The 23,684-nt window shown below is 36.8% G+C and overlaps 2 protein-coding genes across 7 annotated transcripts in view; one reads left to right on the top strand and one right to left on the bottom strand.

Moving 5' to 3' along the window:
• Window positions 1-6,263: 6,263 nt before the first annotated feature.
• MON2 (MON2 homolog, regulator of endosome-to-Golgi trafficking) overlaps window positions 6,264-23,684 on the bottom strand; it is a 137,079-nt gene continuing 119,658 nt past the window's right edge. For all 6 annotated transcript variants that reach the window (XM_054444098.2, XM_054444099.2, XM_054444101.2 and 3 more), the window contains 2 exons: window positions 22,559-22,641; window positions 6,264-18,118 (listed from right to left, as the gene is read on the bottom strand). In XM_054444098.2, coding sequence (XP_054300073.1) covers window positions 17,955-18,118; window positions 22,559-22,641 — 247 coding nt within the window. In that variant the 3' untranslated portion in view covers window positions 6,264-17,954. The remainder of the gene's footprint in view (window positions 18,119-22,558; window positions 22,642-23,684) is intronic.
• Window positions 7,179-8,933, top strand: LOC129010169 (putative uncharacterized protein encoded by LINC01465). Its single transcript, XM_054444104.2, has one exon. The coding sequence runs from the start codon at window positions 7,179-7,181 to the stop codon at window positions 7,725-7,727; it is 549 nt and encodes a 182-aa protein (XP_054300079.1). The 3' UTR covers window positions 7,728-8,933.

Genomic DNA, 23,684 nt, shown 5'->3' with positions numbered 1-23,684 from the left:
GAGAGAATAGTGTTACCAGGGGCTTATAGACGGAGGGGGTAAGGTTCTGGGGAGATGTTGGCTAAAGGGTACAAAGTTTCAGATAGGAGGAATAACAAAATAAGATGAAAAGAGGAAAAACAGAACTAAGCTTATTGAAAGCAGTTAAAGCCAAACAAATTTTTTTAGTGAGCTATTTTGCTTAGAGTACTTGTTTAAGAATTTGAAATAAGGCATACTTCTAGAAAAAGACTATGGAACTAGCAAAATAATATTTAAAATGGAAAGTTATTAAGTTTAATAGGGTAACATTAAAGCAAGTACTTTATACCTACAAAGTACTTAGTACAAGTTCTCGACACATCTCTTATTAATTCTAATTACTAGTTTTAATTATAATAGATATATTTAAACAATGGTATCCTTGTTGTGGGTATGTGTGAACTTCCACTATATTAGTCAACATATTTGATCTGGAGTATAAGGAAAATGGACTGATCCTCTGATAGACTTCAAGGTAGTATTTCAAAGTGGCCTGGGAGGATACCCTAAGAACACTTAGCTGCACTTTACTGACCTTCACATGGTTTTGTATGTGTTCTCACTTTGCTTTGGTTGTCTCTCAACCACAGGAATCTTTCTTTCTCTTGTTTTACATGTTTTTGAGTTTTTATTATGGAACATTCTAAATATACACAAAAGTAGAATAGAATTAAAAAACCCCATCTACCCATCACCCATCATCAACACCAACACTAGGACAAGCTTCTTTCCTGTGTACTCCCATATATGCTTCCCATCCCCCATTGATTAAAGTATGAAGCAAAGTCCGATCATATCATTCATTAGTAAATTATTTAGTATGCATACACCAAAAGATTTTTTAAAAATATAACCACAATACCATTTTCAAAAACAATTCTTTAACTTCCAATATTCAGTTTTAAAATTTCTCCAATTGTCTCATAAATGTGTTTGTGGTTAGCTTTGATCAAATTAGGATCCAAACAAGGTCTATACATTACAATTAAACCGATAAATATCTTTAAATTCATTTTACTCTACAGGTTTTCCTGCCCTTTTTCCCTTAAAATTTTTTTTTTTCTTAAATCAGATCATTTGTCCTGTAGAATTTCAGTGTGGATTTTTGCTACTTGCACTCCTGTGGTGATTTAACGATGTTCCCCTATATCTTAAATTTCTAATAAACTACTCATCAGATCTAGAAACCTAATGAAGAGTCTAGAGTCTTAGTAAACCACTATCTAGTTCAATTATTTGAACTAGAATATCTAGTAATCTGTTTTTGTAATGTTAAAATTGATCAGTGAGTTTAAGTGTGGTTACCCTGATCCATGAATTAAATACTTCTCTACTACTGATTCATTAATCAAATACTTCTCCATCAGCATTTTACTTAATGGTTTCAACCATTAAGTTAGCCATTGAAGAGGTCTAGCTTTATTTCATGAGCTGTTGTAATGTTAACATTCTATTTCTATCAGACCTTCTGCACTGTGAAACTGGAATTATTGTGTAATGAGGAAATCTGCCTCACAATCATTTAGTTACCCCGAGGTATAAATTATATAAGGAAGGTAGGATAGATACTTGATTCTTTCTTTCCTGTTCTCAGGCACCACAAGGCTCATCATAATCGCTCTCCATTCCAGAGAGATGCATTCTCTACCTACTCACAGTGCGCTCCTGCTTCTTTGAACTTTTACCGTGTTTAGAGTGTACATCATAAAATGTGATGTCTGGCTATGTGGTCTAGATTCCCCCACAAGGTAGTTGGACACTTGCTACAACATTGTAAGCTCTTAAAGGTGAAGTATCTCTTGCAGCGTCATCCTGTTTAGGAGATAGAAAACAGCCCTGGCGGACCAGGCACGGTGGCTCACGCCTGTAATCCCAGCACTTTCAGAGGCCAAGGTGGGCGGATCATGAGGTCAGCAGTTCGAGACCAGCCTGGCCAACATGGTGAAACCTCATCTCTACTAAAAATACAAACATTAGCCGGGCGTGGTGGCGGGCGCCTGTAATCCCAGCTACTTGGGAGGCTGAGGCAGGAGAATCGCTTGAACCTGGGAGGTGGAGGTTGCAGTGAGCCAAGATCGTGCCATTGTACTCCAGCCTGGGCGACAGAGCAAGACTCTGTCTCAAAAAAAAAAAAGAAAGAAAACAGCCCTGGTGAAACTAAATTATCATCTTTTTTAAAAAAAATACAGGTACAATTATAACAAAAATCAATGGGAAATGGCTTTTTTTAAACATACAACTGCAATATCAATAGTGGTTTTGGAGAAAGGGCTCTAGAACAGGTGTATGAGTGGAACTCAGGTTTGAAAACAACTCAGGTGACCCATGGATTGTCCTCACTACACGTCTGTAATTATTATTATAGGGAAATGTATTCCTTTTACAATGTGAATTCCATAATGTGGAGTGGGTTTGTGTTTGTTTTATCTTCTGTATATTCCCAGCACCTGGCATACAGTAGGCATCCGATTCATCTGTTGAATTTATCTGGAACTTATTTATTCTGTATAAGCTTCATTCTCTACAAAAAGAAATGAATGGCAGATAGGATTCTTATTCTTAGGTTTTTCGTCTAAACTCTTAAAAAGTATGTAAATTTGTTTTTAAAACAGAAAAATATATTTTAATTTGCTTATGTATCTGATTTTAGAGTTTAGTCAGCTCTTTTGGCCATCTATTATGGTAACATTAAGTCAGTGTTACTATTATGACTAAAACTAGTCCATGCCCTGTATCTACATAATACTTCTGTTTAACAAGGGCTTTAAAATATACTATGTGCAGAATATTAAAACAGCAATCTCTGAATCTTAATATCTTTTTGGTAGTTATGTTCAAAGTGAGATAAAACACCCGTTAATTGTTTATTACTCAACCAAAGAGCAGTTAAGGGATTTTTCATGTATAACAGAAAACACATTACAACTACATATATGATCTAAACTGTCAATGTCTGTGGACAGTTTTTAGTCCTTAATTTACTTGAATTTTCTGTGACATATCACACTGTTTGGCTTTCTGCGAACTCCTGACTTCCATGATAAAATACTCTCAATTATATTATAATGGAACTAACGGAATTTGTAAACCTGATTCGAAGAAAATAATATATTTTCTGTAAGTGTTGTTTGATGTTGAATAAGAGGAAAGAACTAGGAACTTATCCTTAAAAACACAAGATTGTATCTTAGGTTTGTTCATATTTGATATAACTAAAAGACTAAAGTTACACTATCGGATGTCAATAGTATGCCTTTGAAGGACCCTATTCACAAATTTAGTGGCCAAAAATCCTGTGTAGGCACAATTCCATTACATCTGAACAAAACAGCACTTTTAAAGAAAGGTAACTGTAAAACAAATTTAACCAAAAAAAAATTTTCAACTTGAGATAAGAAAACACATAAATTCCATGTAGAACTGCTAATATTTCTTTTAATTCTGATGACACTCCCAGCGTATTTGTAGCAGATAATACGAAAGTAAACTGTAAATCACCTAGAATATCATCACTGCGATTGTCATCTCCAAGATCTCAGGCAACAAACCTAACCAAAAGAACTCCCTAAATTACTATACTATTTGAAGTGTTCCATACTTCCCTTCCCTTACTTAGCTCATTCAATCACTTTTCTGTCAGGTCTCAAAAGTGAAGTAGGTCACTAATGTTTTTCTCACCTGCCCACATTTTGATTCTTTATTTAATTTCTTGAGACAGAATGTCAACTGTTTTGTCCAGGCAGGTCTCAAACTACTGGGCTCCAGTGACTCTCCTGCCTCAGCCTCCAGAGTACCTGGGATTATAGGTGCACATCACTGCATTGAGCTCACATTGATTTTTTTTTTTTTGGACAGTCTCACTCTGTTGCCCAGGCTGCAGTGGTGCAATCATGGCTCACTGTAGCCTCAAAGTCCTGGGCTCATGAGATCCTCCCACCTCAGTGGGGACTACAGGCACGCACCACCACCACACTCAGCTAATTACATTTTGATTCTTAAACACTTCATGTAACATCTTTCCTAGCTATACAATTATTTTGCTTTCCTCATGGTGCCCAATAGTGATAACCTAACAAAAACACTTAGTGAACTTCATTAGACAATCTTAGAAGTAATTTTCAAATTTTTACTTAATTATCTAGATTATCAGTAGCGCCAACAGCTTTTCAGAGTTTATGACAATGGTCATTAATTCTCCTTTTGGGTACTACCAATCTGGCCTAATTCATTTTCGAAGATGATTGCCCTATTTACCTTTTGTTGTAGAAATTACAGAGGGGATTATTCAGTGGGAAAGGAAATTAATAGTATCTCCTTTGTCAGCTTCACCATGGAGCAGGTGGAGTGTAATAAACAATAGTGGGAGAGAGCATGTAGCTAGGAAGAAATCTCAGCCTTTTTGGTGCTTTGTGCTTGTACACTGAAGAGCTAATTTGTGCTGTCAGGTGCCTCTGGCAGGAATTCTTTGGGGACCACTCCACAAGACACAATGTCTTCAGTGCACCCTTGCCAGTCAGTCTTGCCTACCTGCCAAAAGGTTATTTTAAAATAGCTTGTCAACAAAGCTTTTCTATGTAAGATTAGCAATCAGGAATTTTGAAGTATGAAGCAAAACTGTGTTCTCCAAGAATCTTCTCCATATGGTGTGCCCTATATACCATAACACCGTCTCCATTTCCAATTGAGGATGGCATTTATTAAAATGTTATTACCATAACCCAGCTTTCCTTTGGTTTAGTATGTACTTATTGAGAAGGGCACTCAAAATACTGCCTTATTACTTTCCATCAGTGGCTTTTTACAACTACAAATTACTTAAATGATTGACAACAGACCTTTAACAAAAAAGTTAACTGCACCAAGTAAATGTCAATAATACTAAGTTCAGAAAGCTGTATTTTTGATAAATCAAATTCATCTTGTGGGAAACTGTCAACAAGGACAATGTTCAGTTGGTAATTTTCAGTTGGTGTGTAGACAAATGTAATTAGCAGATTCATTTTTAAAATTGGAGATTAGAGCAGAAATATAGCTATGGGACTAAAACAGGTCGGCTGGTGGCAGTATTTTCTCTTGTAACTTAGGAAAACAGTTAACCTCTCAAAGGACTTTTACATCCAATAACTCAAAAATGTTACTACTATTTGGGCAATATGTAGTTGTGGATAAAATTTACTTTAAAAGCACAAGATATAAAGTATGAATAGTTTATCTGTATAGGACATTGAGCATTTCTGGTGTGCTTATCCACTTAGTTTAAATTACCAGCAGAATTTGTTATACTTTGGGGTGCAGATTAACAACTGTTGATTCTGCATAAAAATGTTAGAGTGTAGTGGGTTGGATGATTACCTCGGTTGGTTGAATGAAGTGTTTTGGAAAATAAAATCATAATGAAATTAGCATGTTATGATTAGTTTCTCCATAAACCAAGATTTGACACAGCACCGCAGAGGTTTTCATTATTTAAGAAAACAAGCACTTAACAAAGCCTTGAATTTACTCTGCTTTGCTACCAAGAAAATCAAACTTCAAGAGCCAACATTCAAGCATTTTCTGCATCCTAAGATTCAAGATAAGGTTCTTCACCGCCCTTCCCACAATGAGGCGGCTCCATCCTGATGAGATCAGATTAAGTAAGGTTATTCTCAAGGCTAAACCAAACCCAACCAAGGTACATATATTAGATCACTTTTGAATGATAAAAGCATCAAACTCCTGCTGAAGGGTTTGGTTTGGTTGGTTTTAAGAACTGCCTTATTTTTTTTTCAACTGAGCATCAGAAAACCATACAAAATTGTGATTACATTATATTCAAAACTACCTATTCTGTATAAATACAGATCAGTTTTCAAAGAAAAGTACTAAAACTGACCACTTACTTCCCTCAGTGAAATAAAATGTAAAAATACAAGTATCTTGTTTTCCACGCAGACTTCAGGGTATTAGAACACTGAGTATTTTCATTAGTTATCCAAACTACCTTTTTTCTCTATGCAAAGGTATTTTCCTGTTAGGAGTAGTGGCCACTCAGGAATCAAAATGAGTGTTAGTAGATTTTAAACTCAAATCTAGAAACCACTTTCAATTCCTAGTCCTCTTCTCCCATACAAAACCTCAAAGACATAAGTACCACATAACATTAGAATCAAAAGCCATAAAAACCAAAAAACCAACCCACCACACCAGCGGAATCTGAGACCCAAGGTTAAACTAAAAAGAAAAAACAAAAAACAAAACCATTCACAGCACACTGTACATAGAATTTATTTGTTTGCCTCATACATTAAAAAATCGGAATAGTGCAATTACCTACAAATAATTTCAATCTTCTCATTCGCGAGTTGCAAAGTTTAAAGAGAAACTTTAAATTGCTTTGGGTTTACGTTTTTAAAGACACGCTCAGATTTACTAAGAGAGCATATCAGAAACCAGATCTAAAATGTTAAGGCATAAACTTTAATTATCAGGTCTACTTCTGCCCCTCTAATGCCAGTTCTGCAGATCGCTCACACCACTCCAACCTAGAGCTAAAGAATGAAGTAAAACAGGTACACACTAAATTTGGCATTTAACTGCTGAAAGAAGTGTTAGAATTTTTCAGGGTGAAAAAGTTATCTGTATCAATTATCTTACACAATTCCACTCCTTCCTTCAAGAAAAGGAATCCAATGGCTTAGCTCTTTCCCAACCTTTAAAATGCATCGCGGTCCACCCCACTCCCCTCAATTCCTTCTAGGAAAATGTGAAACTAACGGTTCCGGTGGTGGCCGCGCCGGCCGGGCGCCGAGGCTTCGCGGGCTGTCCCCAGGCAGCGCCCCGGAAAACAAAGGGGATTCCCAGCCATTGTCCTCCGCGGCGCTGAGCATCACCAGCACTAGCAAGGCAGTAGCTTGCGCAGTTATCTCCACAGCGGGCAATGTCACAACCCGACCAACAGCACAAACTACTACCTCAGCCAGGGCCATGGTGTCGGGGAGGCACGGGACCACGCGGAGGGCAGCAAAGCGGCTCCGGCGCTCCTCCGTCCTTCCTCGCCGCCGACGTCGGCCCGCCGCCCCTTCTTTTCCTTTGCCTTCCCCACCGCGCCGCGCCCGGAGACCCCGCCCAGCACCCAGCGGCTCGGCTGCTCCCGGCGCCCCCCGAGAGCTACGGGGATGAGAGCCGGCGCCGGCGCCCGGGTGTTACAGCCGGCGTTCTCTACGTCAGCCACCGCTCTGAAGAGAGAAAGAAGGCGGTGTCCTGCGGAGAGAGCCGCTCCCTCCACTGCCCGAAGGGAGCGCGTCGCCTCAGCCGCTCGAAAGCAGGAAATGGGCGGCAAAAGCGCAGTCAGACACCAACTGGTTCTGGACTGCCCCCGAGAGGCAGCGAGCAGCGCTCCCGCGCTTCGCCCGCTAGGAGCTGCCGCCACGTCCCGAGCTGCGCCGCTCGCGCCCCTCCCTGCTCCGAGCCCCCGGTGGGGGCTGGGCTGCGGCCGAGTCCGGCACCCGCGCCCCCACCCGCGCCGCGCTGTCGAACCCGCCGCCGGCCCGCTCTCGGCGCCGATAATCGCCGGGGTGCATCCAGCAGAGGCTGCCGCCGGCTCCGCCAAACAGCAGCCAAGGCATAGCCGGGAAGTCCCCAGGCCACCCGTTCCCCAGCACCCTTCGGGGAATTCCCGTTCAGCGCTACAGGAGGCGAAAACGGAACAAACGAAAACCCCTTAACAGTGAAACCGGGCCGGGCGATGGCCCGGGTGGCGACAGCGACGACTCGACGCGTGCGGACACAAGACCCGTCTCGCGCTCCGCTGCTCCTGTGCGTCCGGACGAACCTTAGAGATCACTTAAGGAAGCTCGCGCGCTACTCCTCACCACGTGACCGCCCCACCAGGCCGCCCCCCGCGCCGCCATCTTACATCCGGGAGAGAGGCGGCGTCCCCTTTCCCCGCCTTGGCAGGCTTCGACGTGCCACCAGAAATCAGCCTTGAAAGAGGGGACCCCGATTGCACGTCACCGGAGTGCTGAGGCAGCGGGTGATGCCCTCCATCGGCTCAGCGGGTGAAAGTGGAGTACCAAACTTTTTTCGGCCTTTGCCCGCAAAGAAGATGGCGGCGCATACCGCCGCCTAAGCGGACACGTTGTACCCTGGCCGTGGTTTGAAGTTTCCGGCACCTCCTTTCCCAACCAGCAAGGACACAACCATACGAGCCCCACCCACGCGGGGTGGCCGCCGTGCTACATTCCGCAGAAAACAGGCGGGAAAGCTGCGGCACAGCTCGCTTTAAACGCAAGCTTTTGGGACTTCTGGTTTTGGCTTTTCCTTTTTAAGCCAAGTTAGGGAGAAGGCTGGCTGCCATGGAGCCACTTCTGCTTTTGGCCCAGACAACTTACGGGATTTTTTTTTTCCTCCCATTTAGAGATTTTTTTGTAGGAGGTTAACAAATTATTTTAAAGAAGTTAGGGCTTGTCAGATAAAATACAGGACGCTCAGTTAAATTGGAATTTCAAATAACCAGTGTTTTGGCATATGTGTGTTACATATATTTTTAAAATTGTTTATCTGATATTCCAATTTAACTGCACATTCTCAATTTTTAATGACTATATCTGGCAACCCTATCAGCCTTACCCCTGAAAATCCAGACTGCTTATGACAAAAGTAAGGAATGGAGGGAAATGAAAAGCATGTTTACCTACAACTTAGAATTGTCTTTGCCCAGACTTTGATCCTTCATGGAGGCCAGAGGGCCGTGGTCTAGAACAAAATTACAAAATTTGGCAGCAACTCATAAAGATATCCTTGTATAATTCCCTTTCTGGCAAAGTAAGATTTTTTTTTTTTTTTTTTTCTGAAGCTATCACGATGTAATTTTGGACAACAGATCCTCTTGGCCAAGAGTTTAATTGCAAATTAAAAATTAAATAACTGGCTTTTTGTTTCTATTCTACATGATATAGGCGATGGGACTCAGTTTCTTAAAGTAGAAGTTTTCGAGTTAAAAATCAGCCTGCCTGACATATTACATAACAACATTTTTACGTGCATATTCAGAAACTATTTCCAATTAAGAATATTTATTTGTGTAAACATAATACATTTGCAATTAAATGCTTTAGTTGACAAAGCATAAACTCACCTATCAATCCCTAAGCATAAACTCACCTATCAATCACCTACCAGAAAGTCTGTAGAAACTTCACACCATCCTTCTTTGATAAGCAAAGATTGGACGGCCATGGGAATCAATCCTCACTGCTCATTGACTGCGCAGTGGATCAGATTATTCTGTGCCAAAGCAAATGTCCTTTGCCATAATGGCACAGATTTTTAAATGGCCACTAAACACCTGTTTGGTCTATGGTATACAGATTTGTTACAGCAGTAGTTTCCAACTAAATTTAGTCATTATACTACTTTAATCACTTAGATTCCTTTCCATAATGTTTTTCACAGTGCTAACACCAATATATTCATCATCCACATATAATGTACTGTTACCATCAACTTTTTCTCCCCCCTCCCCGCATATCAGGAATCTTAAGTATCCTTTCTGAATATGACCACCGTTAGTGAATCAATTCTTGTTATCATCACCTCGTAGCAAGAAAATTGCAACAGCTTTCTAGCTTAGCTTTCCATACTGTATATATCCTATCCTGCTTATGATTGCAAGTTTATCTTCCTTGGTTTTATAATTTATTCTTAAATCACTCCGGACTCCTGCCATCTCAAATCTAAACTACTCTCCTTGGCTTTCAAGGAATTTTATGCAGGGACCCAATCCTTCACAACCAACCTTGTTTCACACAATACACCAAAATGTACTGTTTTCTATTTCACAGATATGCCTTGCTCATATTATCTTGCCTGAAATCCCTCCATATATCCTTTGAACTCATCCAAAATCTAGGTAGCCATCAAGACTAACTTTAATTTCTATCTTAACCACTGAGCTTTTTCATTTCTTTAAAAAACTTCCTTCTAACAGCACTATTAACCTGAAACCACAAAAGACTTGGCTAAGGTTCTTATTTTATGATCTCATTTTAATCTGTACTTGTCTTTTACTATATTTTACATACTTGTTAAAAGGTCTGTATTCCCTATAAAACTGAAAACTCCATGAGGACAGAGACTAACCCAATGCCTAACGCAAAAACAGGGTCTAAAGAGTTGTTAGTGATACACCAGTATTTAATTGTATAGTCTTGTATCCAGTATTATTTTATATATGCGGTTTCCTTGACTAGCTATAATAAGCACTTGAGAGTGCTCCAAATAGCTTCTGTCACATACAGCAAGGACACAGTTATTAGCACACAGTAGATTCTTAACATTCAGTGGTTGTCTGGTGAAAGGCAAAAAATTGGTCCCTATTGTGGGAAGACATGGATTTTCTGGCCGTTCTTGAATGATGTGTGCCAAATGTATTTTACTTCCCTAACTACCTAGTGGTGATGATGCTCCAGGCACAGCGCTTTAGAACACACTACATTTTAAATTCTGTTAAATACCACGATTAACTCCATTTCACAGAGGAGGACACCAAAACAGGTTAATTAACTTGCCCAAGGTCACACATTTAGTAAAATAACAGAGTTGGGATTTGCATCTAAGAAGTCTGGCCCCAGACTCTGGGCTCTTAACCACAATGCTGTTATTTTTAACATAACTTCTTAAAACACACAACATATGTTTTAAATAGATAAAATGTTTTAAACCTAGACCAATAATAAAAACCCAATGCAACTTTCAAGGTCATCGTTAAGACAAATCTTTTTTTCACAATATTTGAAGTTCTTTGTTATGTTCAAGTATATTTGTCGCAATGCCTATCATAGAAATAATTGCCTCAAGAGTATTTTTAGTTTATAAGTCTTGGATTTTAATGGACTGTAAAACATGAAACTATTGTACTGTAGTAGAAAGAACTGCTTTTGAAAAAGCAAGACATAGTGATCCACCTGGACTTTAGGTATGTGACTCCAGGCAGCTCACTTCAACCCCCTAATCCTTGACTCTTCTGTAAAATGAAAATAACTTCTTTGCAAGGCTACTTTGACAATTAAAGGGAATAATATAGGCAAAGCCTTGGCCTGCACATACTAGGTACTCCAGAAATGGTGGTTAAAATTAGGCATTAGAAAAATTATTTTAACTATATCTGACTGCAGTACACACTGAGTAATGTACAAATTCTTGTTTTATACTTTCATTACGTAACAAAAAAGGGAATTTTAATGCAAATTATTTTCTTTGAGAGGTAGAGAGATAGTCTGGCATTGATATGGACAGGCAGTTTCAAAACAGCTTCACCAAATTAAAAAAAAAAATGCTCATAAGATTAAGATAATCTAATCTACATCAGGATTACATTTTTACTTGACCTAGCATTTTTACTTAAAGTTCCAAATCTTTCTTTCTAAACTATTGAGAGACACTTCGTGTCTTCTGTTTATTTTTTCATTTTATATATTAATGGTTTTAATAAAGCTCTCAAGAACATTTCCCCTTTACTCTATAATTTTTTTTTTCCAAAGTGATCATCCTAAACATGTGACTCACTACTCATAAAGTCTTTAAACAGAGTAAGTGATGTGGGGTGTCAATAATGTTTCAGACTTAACGGGGATGAGAAAGCAAACACAAAGTATATTCAAGAAAAAAATGAATCACTGGTCAGATCCAAAGGTAAATTATCAAAGTGGTTATGATTTTAAGTTATAAAGAAATACTAGTGTTGCTGGAACATAATTAAAAACTTGGAATCATGCTTAATGTTAGCTGTAAAGCAAATAATCTATACAATCACAGTTACAACTATATAGCTTTCATGAAAAATCTATCCTAGACTACAAAGAAAATTTGGGTTTGAGGCCAATACAATTTCATGATTATAATACATAACTGATACAGCTCAACAACATAAAAATTGTAAGGAGAAAGAGTAACAACAGTGGTATTACTTTCAAGAATTGTGTTGGGAACTGAAAAAGAATTTCACAAAATTAGATAAATATATCCAGTCTGACATAAACACCATATGGTAGCTGCCTTAAGAGACAGGAGTTGTATGTTATGTGTTAAATTATGACACAGAGGTAGTAGTAAGACACGGAAAGCAAATGAAATTTGCACAGTTGGGTCTGAAGCCTAATATTTTATTTTTCTAGATAAAAATAAAATTGCAATATAGGTATGGAGTATTTTTCTCCCATATAGTAAAACATCATAGAAGGAAGCAGTTGTTAATATATTGCAATGATTTTCCAAATAACAGCATGGTTTAGCAGATCTTCCCTGGTTGCACTGTTTATTGAATTTTAGTTTAAAATAAAACTTAGTGTAACTACATTCGCAGCAACTGAAAATGGTCTGAAAATTTAATTTTTTCATACTTGAGGGGACAGAATCAATACCATAGTATAATTAGGAAGGTTTCAATTGACCTCTGGGTGACCTCTGCGTGAACCAAGCACACAGACACCAAATACACTCCAGAAAGACTCAGATATGAGAACTATAAGATTCTGGGTCTTCCATCAAAGACTGCTTTGCAACAGAAAAAATGAAAATAGTTGAAATACATGGGCAGTATGCTGCCTCAAATCATTCTTGTAAGTAGGCAGTGTCAATATTATAAATCAATAAATATTAAGATGGGATAAATCTAAAAGTTTAAACATCTGCCTCAAAAAAACAAATATCTCCCCCACCCCCCAAAATCATAAAAAACCAAAACCCTAATTAAAAAATTTTTTTTGAACTAGAGCTAGGATCTTGCTATGTTGTCTAGGCTAGTCTCAAACTCCTGGCCTCAAGTGATCCTCCCACCCTGGCTTCCCAAAGTGCTGGGATTACAGGTGTGGGCCACCATGCCAGCCAAAACCCTCATTTAAACAGGTTTTAAATACTTTACTTTGAGAAAAGATATATAATCTCTCTACCCACATAACAGAAAAGACATGATTGTTCCAAATTTAGGTGCTGAATCCATCATATTTATAGCAATCCCATTTTGTGAGCATCTTGGCTGCTGAATCCTGTGTATTCATAAAGACAGTAGGAGTTATAGTCACAATTTTTTTTTATTTTTAGTTTTTTTATGGCACTTCCAGTTTTTGGAACATATTACTTTAACTTGTTCAGCTATTTCAAAATGGCAGGGGAACTTTACCTTGGCAAAAATGCAACAGTGGCCAAAGTGGAAAGTATTTCTAGAATCTCATTTAATAGAAAGGCAATGAGCAGTGGTTCTACCACTAACAGCTCCACTTCTTATGAACAAGGAATAGGCACAATTAGAGAAAGAACTGAAAGAGAAGAGGCAGAGAATGAAAGAGGAATTAAAAGAGAAAAATCAGGGGAAAGTATAAGAAAGATGGTAACGTAAACATAAAACTTAACAAGGAAGAAAACATAAAAGAGAGAAGGGGAGGGAAGAAAGTGATGTCCAAGAAAAAGGAAGAAAAATGGTCAAAGATCTCTCTTATGATATAGTAATAAATTTATCAAACAACTTGAATTACCCTAATGTCATTAAAATCAACTCCACACTCAAATTATGCATTTTTTCCTCTAAAGAATTAGTAACTCATTGATCATCATCTCTGTTTAGAAATAAGGAAACCGCTTTGAAAAGTCAACATGCCTAGAGTTAAATAAGAGGTAGAGTCTCTGTCCATCATTGCCTCAGAATTAGTCAAGATGACCAAGAATATTCATATAGAACTTGCCACATGTTCTTTTAAATAGCCAACACTGTTAGAGCATTAGAAAGTATTGGATTTGTAAGACATTTAACCTCCTCTGAAATGGTCTGTATATAAATCAAGATACAAAGACATTATCTCTTTCTGAATCTATAAACACTTTTCATTCAAATGAAAGCACTATTCTACTTTCCAGAGATACAAAAACTTTAATTCAAGTGATCATGAAGCATTAAAGACTTTTCCCACTTTATATAAATTGGTAAAATACTATGTGGCATGAACTCCCGTTCTTCTCATGAATGGTAATTTTTTTAAAAATAAAAATTCCCTCTAATAATGTAGATAAATACAACCCAGGAACACTAAGCATAGTAAAATGTGATACTTTATACAAGATTAGCTTCTCTGCCAAAATGCCAAACCTAAGTGGAAATCTAAGGAACATACCTGGCTGCTGGCAATTCTTTCAGAGATCATTTTTGTCTACATCTGTGGTAGTTTTCTCTGAAAAACTGTAATCCATAATATTCTGAGCCTGCACACTAACCCATTCCAAGGGTGGCACAGTTAGGGACTCCTGTAAGTGTTCTGCCTTGGCTAGACAGACTTCACCTACATCAGTCTCTCGAAAACTTGGTTGCCCATCTGAATTATTCTGTATTTGGGGAGAAAATATTAGTCATTATAAAATAACTACATTGCCCTTCATTGACACAAATGTAATAATGACCACCTCATTAATAAAGAATATACTTTTGAGTTGTTTTCTAACACTGTTCCATAACTTATGCTAATTCATCCTTAACTGTTTCTTAACTGATCCTTTGGCCCAATGGTTACCTGGGACTAGTGGTACCAAATTGTGACAATAAAACAAAATGCTCTTTAAAATTATACTGAGAAAGGACAAATAATCTAGTTGTTGCTGGCCTGCTGTAGAAATAATTTAACTGAATATTATTCTCCAGAATAAAATATCTACACTAAATTGTTCATCTCTTTCTTCTGATGATACATACAAATTTAAGGAATACAGCAAGAGTTGAATCGATAACCATATATGGAAAAAACAAGAAACAAGGGAGATGTTAGCTGTTAAGTGAATAAAATTAAAAATGAAAGCAAGTGAAAAGTGGTTCTCTCTAAGCTAGACTTTTACGCCTTTTGTTTGTTTTGGAACCTAAAAGGCTCCTAATAAATGTTACAAATGTATACAATAAAATTAACAAAACCTTAACACTAGTTATAAAGAAATACTAAAGACATTACAAAATGATGTATTTTTTTTTCCCTTGGCAGTGGTAGCATCATAGGAAACTGAGAAGTAATCTATGCAGGTTAACAATTAGTTTATTTCCTTTATAATGGACAAAATGGCCAGAAAAAGACTTTATTAATCATACAATTGGTGGCATATGCCTGTTGTCCAGCAATATGAATAAAACAGGCACTGGCAGTGACAACAAGTGACGATGTGAGGCTTAAAACTCATGGTATTGGCTGGGCGCAGTAGCTCACGCCTGTAATGTCAGCACTTTGGGAGGCCAAGGCGGGCAGATCACCTGAGGTCAGGAGTTCAAGAATAGAATGGCCAAAATGGTGAAACCCCATCTCTACTAAAAATATAAAAAAATTAGCCTGGCATGGTGGCATGTCTGTAATCCCAGCTACTTGGAAGTCTGAAGCAGGAAATTGCTTGAACCCGGGAGGCGGAGGTTGCAGTGAGCCAAGATCATGCCACTGCACTCCAGCCTGGGTGACAGAGCGAGACTCCGTCTCAAAAGAAAAAAAAAAAAACTCATAGTATTTCTAGTAAGTATCACAAAGGACATTTTTACTACTGCTTAAAGGGCTGGTTATAGACTCAATTGTGCCATAAAATGATCTTATCTTTGAGAGCTTCCTTTTTGAATCTCCTGGCATCGAATAATTTCACACACCCCAGTTCTTCTGATCACTGGAGAACCCAATTCATACTAACAAGACAAGGGCAATGTGTTCCATACCAGCAATCAGAATATTTTAGAAAATGCAACCTAGAGGAATGCTTGACTCAAGGGAATGAATTACTGTAGTGACTCTTGGAGGGTGACAGGAAATATTCTGGAGGAAAAGCCTGTCCAATTATACTACCAAGGGGGTCATCCACTTGCTTCACACTAAGACTGGCATTTATTACCTTATTATATGATATTAACACATTCACTATGTTTATGTTTTGAACTGTAGGGCATGGTCCTGATAAAGCAAGCTTCGGTTCATATAAATGTATATTGCATACACTTGACTCATATTTAACTATTTAATTATCCTAATTGCAACTGATCTGTTATTTCTCAAGAATAGACCATTTTCCTTTGAATAAATGCATAGCAATATTTTTAACATGTTACTGAATTGGTACGCTACCCTTGGGTTATTCTGTTTCAATGCTTTATCAGTGATTATGTGGATTTTTCTAATCCTCAATTTAACATACCCAAATATGGAAAATAAGTACATAGTTTGATTTTTTACAACTTTAAGGAAAATGCTGAAAGCAGAACTTAGGAAATGCCATATTTTACCTTAATTTTAGGTGAAATAATAAAATAGAAATTCAGTAATTCATGTAAATAAAAAATATCCCCTCAAAAACCTTACATTTTACAGTTAATAGTGCAAATTAAATAATTATACAATTATAATAGCCTCAAAACTGTATCTCAATCATGACTCAATTATAATATCTTTTTGCAGTTTTATGATTATTCTGGAGAAGCTGAAATTTATAAATTCTATTAAGATCAAAGACCTTCCAATACACTAAAATAATACCAAGACCATTATGATTTCTTATGAATAATCATTGTTTTAAACATCTTTGTGTCTTCACATAAATTATGAAAATTTAACTCAGAAGAAAAATACTATAATCTATAATCCATTAAATAAAAAATACAGTGAGCTAGGTCAAAGTCAGTATTTTAAGAAATAATTAAGGTATTGTACTCAAGAGCACTTTTCTTTTTCACTAGGATAGGAAAGTGAAACATAATTAGCATTTTACTCCATGACAGCAAGTTCACTGCACTTCTAAATGCTTGACTATCTCCAAAAATACACTTTTCATTGTTTTATAATACACACATACTTTATACTTGTGAGTTAACATAGGTATTTTTCTTGAGAAGACATTACAAAATGAAGCACTGATATGAACAAAACCTCACAGGCAAGATTTTAGAAAATCTGAAATCATCTTGCCTGGGTCATAATTCAAAGACAGTGACAAATGTTGTTAGGGGAAACAAAATCAGTAGAAATATAAAATATGAAAAGTCTTTAAAATCCAGACAGCAAATATAAAAAACAGACAGACTTCAGTGAAAGCTTGGAGAGCTGTTTAAAGAAATGAGGTATGATGAAGTCATAGTGCTACAATATGTATCAATGTATTAAGAACCTATATTTCAAAGTTGCAAAATCAGCAAATCATAAACTATTTGCTGCTGTGTTCACATGACCTCACTGGTCAGATGTTTAATGGTCACTAATAATACATTTAAAATAAGCATGAAGCTAACTGCATGATCATATGGTGAGCTTATCCGCCACATATGAAGGCAAATTATAAGTAAAAATGTAAGCAAACAATTTTGTATTAATAATAAATAGAGCTTTAAGCATTTAACATTATCAATAATTTTAAAATTTAAATAAACGCAACTATTTTATACAGAACTGTACCATTTATTATACACACAATTATATCAGTTCCCTTTGTTAACAAAGGCTGGTTATAGATAATATGGAATGTTATAGTACCATCTTGCATAAAATTCTAGTACGATTTTGTACTTGAAAAAGGGTGCAAAAACACCAGCCTAATAACTCTGACTGAATTGAAATATCTCTTCTTTTTAAAAAGTACATCATTAACACATACACCACAAACTGTACATAAGCTCACTTTAAATCACCAACTGGAGATATGGTAGCATGTATACTGTAGTGTTAATTATCCCTCCCATCAGTTTAATTTATTAAAGCCTTACACTGCTGTTCATTCAGGAGCCTTTGTTGATGTGCAAGCCTGTAATATGAATTACTGAACTCAGGTAAGTAGAATTTAAAGGAGGCCAACAACAGCTGCCAAGAATTATTTGCAGTAAGAAATGTCCTTCTCACAGAAGACTCAGTTAGGAGCAAACATTTTTTAGAATATCTTCCTTCTTTCAAATATACTGTAGCCGGTCAAGATTCTCCATTTTGAACTCTGGATGCTGGTGGTTGCATGAAATCCTTAAAAGGAACTAGTGCCTCTTTAAGTGCAGAACAGACTTCTGAAGAAGAGCAGGTGATGCATTCTACTAAAGTTGGGTATAAGGCAATTACTTGTGCCCAGGTATTTCCATCAACTGTAATGCAAAAGTATAAAACCTCAAAAGGGTGGAATTAAATAGCAGAGATTATTCAATTAACATGAACACAATCCTTTAAACTGAATGTAAAGAAAAAACTCTGAAATATGAAGATTCTACAAGCTTGTATCTTTTTATCTTTTTAATTTTTCAAAGATTTCCTGCTATATTTAATAAGGTATGGGAAAAAATATATGCTCAGTGTGCAGTCATCAGTAACAATAAATTTGATAAAGTACATTTCAAATGGTATTTCAATTTGTGAAGGCTCTGAAAGCTAACAAAGCAATTCAGAACAATCCAAACCTTTGTCATTTTTAATATAATTGTGAGAGGATGTAGCGTACATTTCAAGAATTAGAAAATAACTTTTTCAGTTGTCTGCTAAAAGTAGAAATCTTTTGAAATACAAAATATGTTTAATGATTTTCCCAGTAATATCCTTGATATTACTTTTAATTACAAACTGTCACAAACAGATCCATTCTTGTCTCGTACTGTTTGCTAATCTTTAATGTATATCATTAGATGTAGACTTGAGTGGGGAGGAACCATGTCTGCCTTCTTCACCACGATCATGAACAAACAGTACAGCTAAATGCTATTGCTACTGAAAGGACAAAAGTGTTATATCCCAATTAGTTATATTTTCCTATAAGTATTGTGCATAATGTTGGGCACCCAATATGCAAGGTTTTTTTAGACTTTTAGATATTTTTAAAATTTTGTGAAACAAGTCTCAAATCTAAGAGGCATTCTAGTATTTAAGAAAAATAAATACTATGTGTAGAGAGCTTTGATTCTGTTTTTCACTACAATTTACTGGGTGTCAATTGCCTAAAATTCTTTCTGAAATAAGGCAATGATGGGTGTCCCTGGTCAAGTCATTTAATTTCTCTTTATCTTACTTCTTCCACTGTAAAATAAAGAAATGTGTTTCTCAAACTAGTGTTCCTCAATTTACTTCTTAGGAAAAAGCTCATGATAAAGTAGTTTGGCAGATGTTTCATATCTCTCACCTTTTGGAGACTAATTCTTCATATCAACTTATTAAGGGCTTATAGTAAAAGAACAAATTTAACTTTAACCCAGTGTTCCCTTAATTATGGATTTTCTTTCCATCCAATATCTACTGACATCACACATCATCAATGTTCATGCCTTAGTACATATCTTAGAAAAATGCTATACTGTTAATTTAACCTCTTTTCCCAAACAGGGGCTTCCTCAGGGTGGGTGTGATAAGAAGAAATGGGGAATAGGGCTGATGGGTATTGTTAAGGGTGAGGAGTCAGGCTGCAGCTGTTCTGCTTTTCTCTGTTTTAATATGTTGGGAATTCACATCACATTTCATTTGTAAAAAGAATTTTGCTGCTTAACAGAATACAAAAGTCAAAAAGCCACTGTCTAAGAAGTTTTAAAAATTCTGCTTCAGTTGTCTCCTGTGAAACTTTATACACTAATCATTTAACAAAAGATTAGATGGATTGAAACCTGTCTAGGTTGTCCCATATGGAGAGTCAATTGACCAAATTAACCCTCGGTTTATTACAGTAAAACACAAAAGTATGTTAAGATGATATCTTAAACTCAAAGGAAGCAACTCAAATTTCTTAAATTAAAATATGTTTTAGGCTGGCGTGGTGGCTCACGCCTGTAATTCCAGCACTTTGGGAGGCCAAGGCAGGCAGATCACCTGAGGTCAGGCCTGGCCAACATGGTGAAACCCCATTTCTACTAAAAATACAAAAATTAGCCAGACACGGTGGTCCCAGCTACTCGGGAGGCTGAGGCTGGAGAATCGTTTAAACCTGGGAGGCGGAGGTTTCAGTGAGCTGAGATAGCACCACTGCAGTCCAGCCTGGGCAACAGAACAAGACTCTGTCTAAATATTCATTTATGTACAAAATTCATTGTGTACAAATATTCATTTGTGTACAAAACCGGGATGGGGGAGTATTAGAATATGTACTTTGTATTTAGATAATAAACTTCTGGAGGGATCCACAAACCAATAAAAATGGTTGTCTGTGGTAAAGTAAGAACTGGGCAGATAGAGAATAAGGAAAAGATCATATTAAAACTTTTCCCTGTATATCATTTTACAGTTTTGGATTTTTGGACCATGTATATGTATACTACCTATTTAAAATTTTAAATAAAGATCAAGTAAAATGATGAAAACAAAATCTTGGTTGGGGGGCAGTGGTTCATGCCTGCAATCCCAGCACTTTCGGAGGCCAAGGTGGGCAGACTGCTTGAGCTCAGGAGTATGAGACCAGCCTGGCCAACATGGCAAGACCCTATCTCTACTGAAAATACAAAACAATTAGCAGAGTGTGGTGGCACGTGTCTGCAGTCCCAGCTACTTGGGAGGCTAAGACGGGAGGATCGCTTGAGCCCAGGAGGTCAATGCCGCAGTAAGCACAGATCACACCACTGCGCACCAGCCTGGGTGACAGAGAGAGAGCCTGTCTCAAAAAAGACAAAAACCAAAAAATCTCCCCAAACAAAAATAAGTCTAACAAATGCATCTTCTCTCACTAAAAAGCCCCAAAACAAATAATGAAGTCATTCTTTTTCTTAGTGAAGCTTACCAACAGCTTTCTAAAATGTTATATCATCTTATATGTTTACATTCAATTTAAATTTTCACTTCATAGACCCAGAGACATAATTCAAACTCCATTAAACAATTTTTTAACATTCATTTAGTTAGATCATCTATTACTACACTGCCTTATATATATAACCTATTGGCTTTGTAAAAAAGAGTTACTGAGTTTTTGCTTCCTCTTCTCCCTTTATACACATTCTGGTTCTTTTCTTCTTTTTTTTTTTTTTAAAAAAAGATGGGGTCTGACTACATTGTCCAGGATGGTCTCAGACTCCTAGGCTCAAGCAATCCTCCCACCTCAGGCTCCCAAAGTGTTGGGATTACAGGTGTGAGCCACTGTGCCAGCCCAGAACACTTTTTTAAGAAAACCCAAATCTGAACTCTAATGGGATAAATTCAGGACATTGCCCCAGGCTTTTTCTTAGAAATTCCATCCGTCCCTTTGGGTTGAATAAAGACAAGTGTACTGCCTCTTAAGATTTAGTATAATACCCTTTCTAGGCCAAAGTACCAATGGGTGAATTTTAACAAAAGAAAAATACGTATTTACTCCACTTATATAATAGTTGATAGGAATAAATATCCTACAACTCATTCATTAGTAATTTACTAGGAATCTACTTTTTTCTTGGATATTAAAAGTAATGCTCCTTAAGGTGCCAATCTGCTACAAAATAAGAAGCTTGTGCCAGAATGTAAACCAACACACAGTTTTCTTCTTTACCAATGTCTTCTTGTATAAAAAAATGTCAGCTGAACCAAGCAGTGTGTTTAGTGACACATCTGATTTATATTCTGATGCCAGCTCACTATCTTGTCCCAGACCAGTAACAAAACTGTTGAAGCCAATCAATGGCTGGTCCAACAAACCACACTTTGAAAAGCAATGTTGTAGAGGATTCAAAATAGAACAAAACATGGTCTGAAAAGCCCCTCAAAAATCTTAACAATGTAAAGGGAGGTGAGTCATGTACATGCATAATTGTAATACAAATAGAGTGCTTCGAGACAAGTACACATAAAAAAGCTTTGCATTCAATGAAAAGACAAATTATTTACCTTTAAGAGATTAAAAACAAGGTTTAAAAGTAGGGTGGTATTCCAAATAGGTCGATACAAGCTGGATAATGGAAGAAACAAAAGGGTGGAAAAATTTGGGAAGACTGAGAATTTTAGTTTAGTGGAGAGTAGGGGAAATGAAATCTATTGTGGGAAATAAAGTGTGACTAGAATGGAGTCAGACTGCAGTATTCTTTGCAATTTGGTAGGAAACGGTAAATGAAAAATATTTTTTTGCTTTGAGAGGATGAGGAAATAAATGATCAAAGCCCTACTATAGAAAAATCATTTCTGGCTATCATGTAAAGAATGGACTGGACAGGAATGAACAACAGAAAGGGCAAACAAATGAGAAAGAATGGTAAAAATGATTCAAAGTTATTTATACAGTTTGTATCTATAAAGTAAATCAGTACAAATAGAAGATAAAGCCCTTCTCCACCTGTCCCCAAATAAGTCAATTATCTTCTACATTAAAAATATATGAAATATGGATTGTTCTTGCAATAACCTGACTTCAGAACAATATAGTAAAAAAAAAAAAAAGTCAGGTAGACTGCTTCATAAAAAATGAAAACATCACAAATTAATTTTACTTAATTGACATCCTAATGGACTTGATGCTTTGTTGTCATGAGAATTGGAGAAAAGTCTGATGACTGTTATGTTCCTATAATTCAGTTAAATTAACAGACAAAAGTCCATCACAAATAGAACATAAATGTTACGAATTTAGAATAACTGAGTTTCTAAGCACTTACCATTCTCAGGCTGAGTTTTCTTAAGTGAATCAATAAGAGTACTGACTGCTTTTAAAACAAATATAATTTCTGTTACTTGTTGCCTAAAAAAGAGATAGGAAATCATTTCCATTAAGATTTTAAAGTTGCCAGGTATGTTTGTTTTTTAAACTAAGTTTGTACAAATAGATGAACTTTTGAAAAATACTGAACACAATACAATGCAAGGTTAATGTTAGTTTTAAATTCATATAAAAGTAAAAATCATTTTATTTATATGTACTTCAGTGTGCAAATCAAATTTGTAGTTATTCTTGCCATGACTTATCAATTAATAAAGCGGTAGGGCAATCTACTCCTGGAAAATTAAATTTATTTGTAAGATATTTCACATAACTACTTAAAATTAAAACGTTTTATTTTTATTTATTGATTTTTTGAGACAGGGTCTTGCTCTGTCACTTAGACTGGAGTGCAATGGTGAGATCACAGCTCACTGCAGCCTTGACTTGGGCTCAAGTGATCCTCCCACTTAGCCTCCCAAGTAGCTGGGACTACAGGTGCATGCCACGTTGTCCGGCTAATTTTTTTTTTTTTTTTTTTTTAAGTAGAAACAAGGTCTTGCTTGCTATGCTGCCCATGCTGGTCTCGAACTCCTGGGCTCAAGTGATCCCCCTGCCAAGTGATCCTCCTGCCTCGGCCTCCTAAAGTGCTGGGATTACAGGCATGAGCCACTGTGCCCTGCCCTTAAAACATTTTATAATATATGCTTTTAAAACTTCTCTACAAGTTTTTTTTTTTTTTTTTTTTTTAATGAATTAGTACTAAAAGAGATTTGCCAAAGCTTAAATGGAAACAAAGACTACTATTACCACATGGCATATATTTTGCCATGCTGTTGAAAGTATATTCAAAATTACAATGGTACTTATTTAACTTTCTAATAATACAAACAAGAAACATTCTGGAAATCAATCCTAAGGTAGCACTATTTGGAGACATTAGCAATGAAGAATGAACTTGGAGTAAAGAGTCAACGAGAGTAGCTTGATTCCCTTCTTTCTCCTCATAAAAACAAAGCTCTTCTGGTCTCTGGTCTGCCCTCATCCCTCCCCATTCCTGGTGTGCATCTGTGTTATTCTACAGA

Source organism: Pongo pygmaeus, chromosome 10, assembly GCF_028885625.2.
Source record: "Pongo pygmaeus isolate AG05252 chromosome 10, NHGRI_mPonPyg2-v2.0_pri, whole genome shotgun sequence".
NCBI lineage: Eukaryota > Metazoa > Chordata > Mammalia > Primates > Hominidae > Pongo > Pongo pygmaeus.
This window is presented reverse-complemented; position numbering and strand designations above follow the sequence as displayed.

What these genes read in the sequence shown, in the direction of transcription:
- LOC129010169 (XM_054444104.2), top strand. Translation starts at nt 7,179, where the DNA reads ATGAGAGCCGGCGCCGGCGCCCGGGTGTTACAGCCGGCGTTCTCTACG.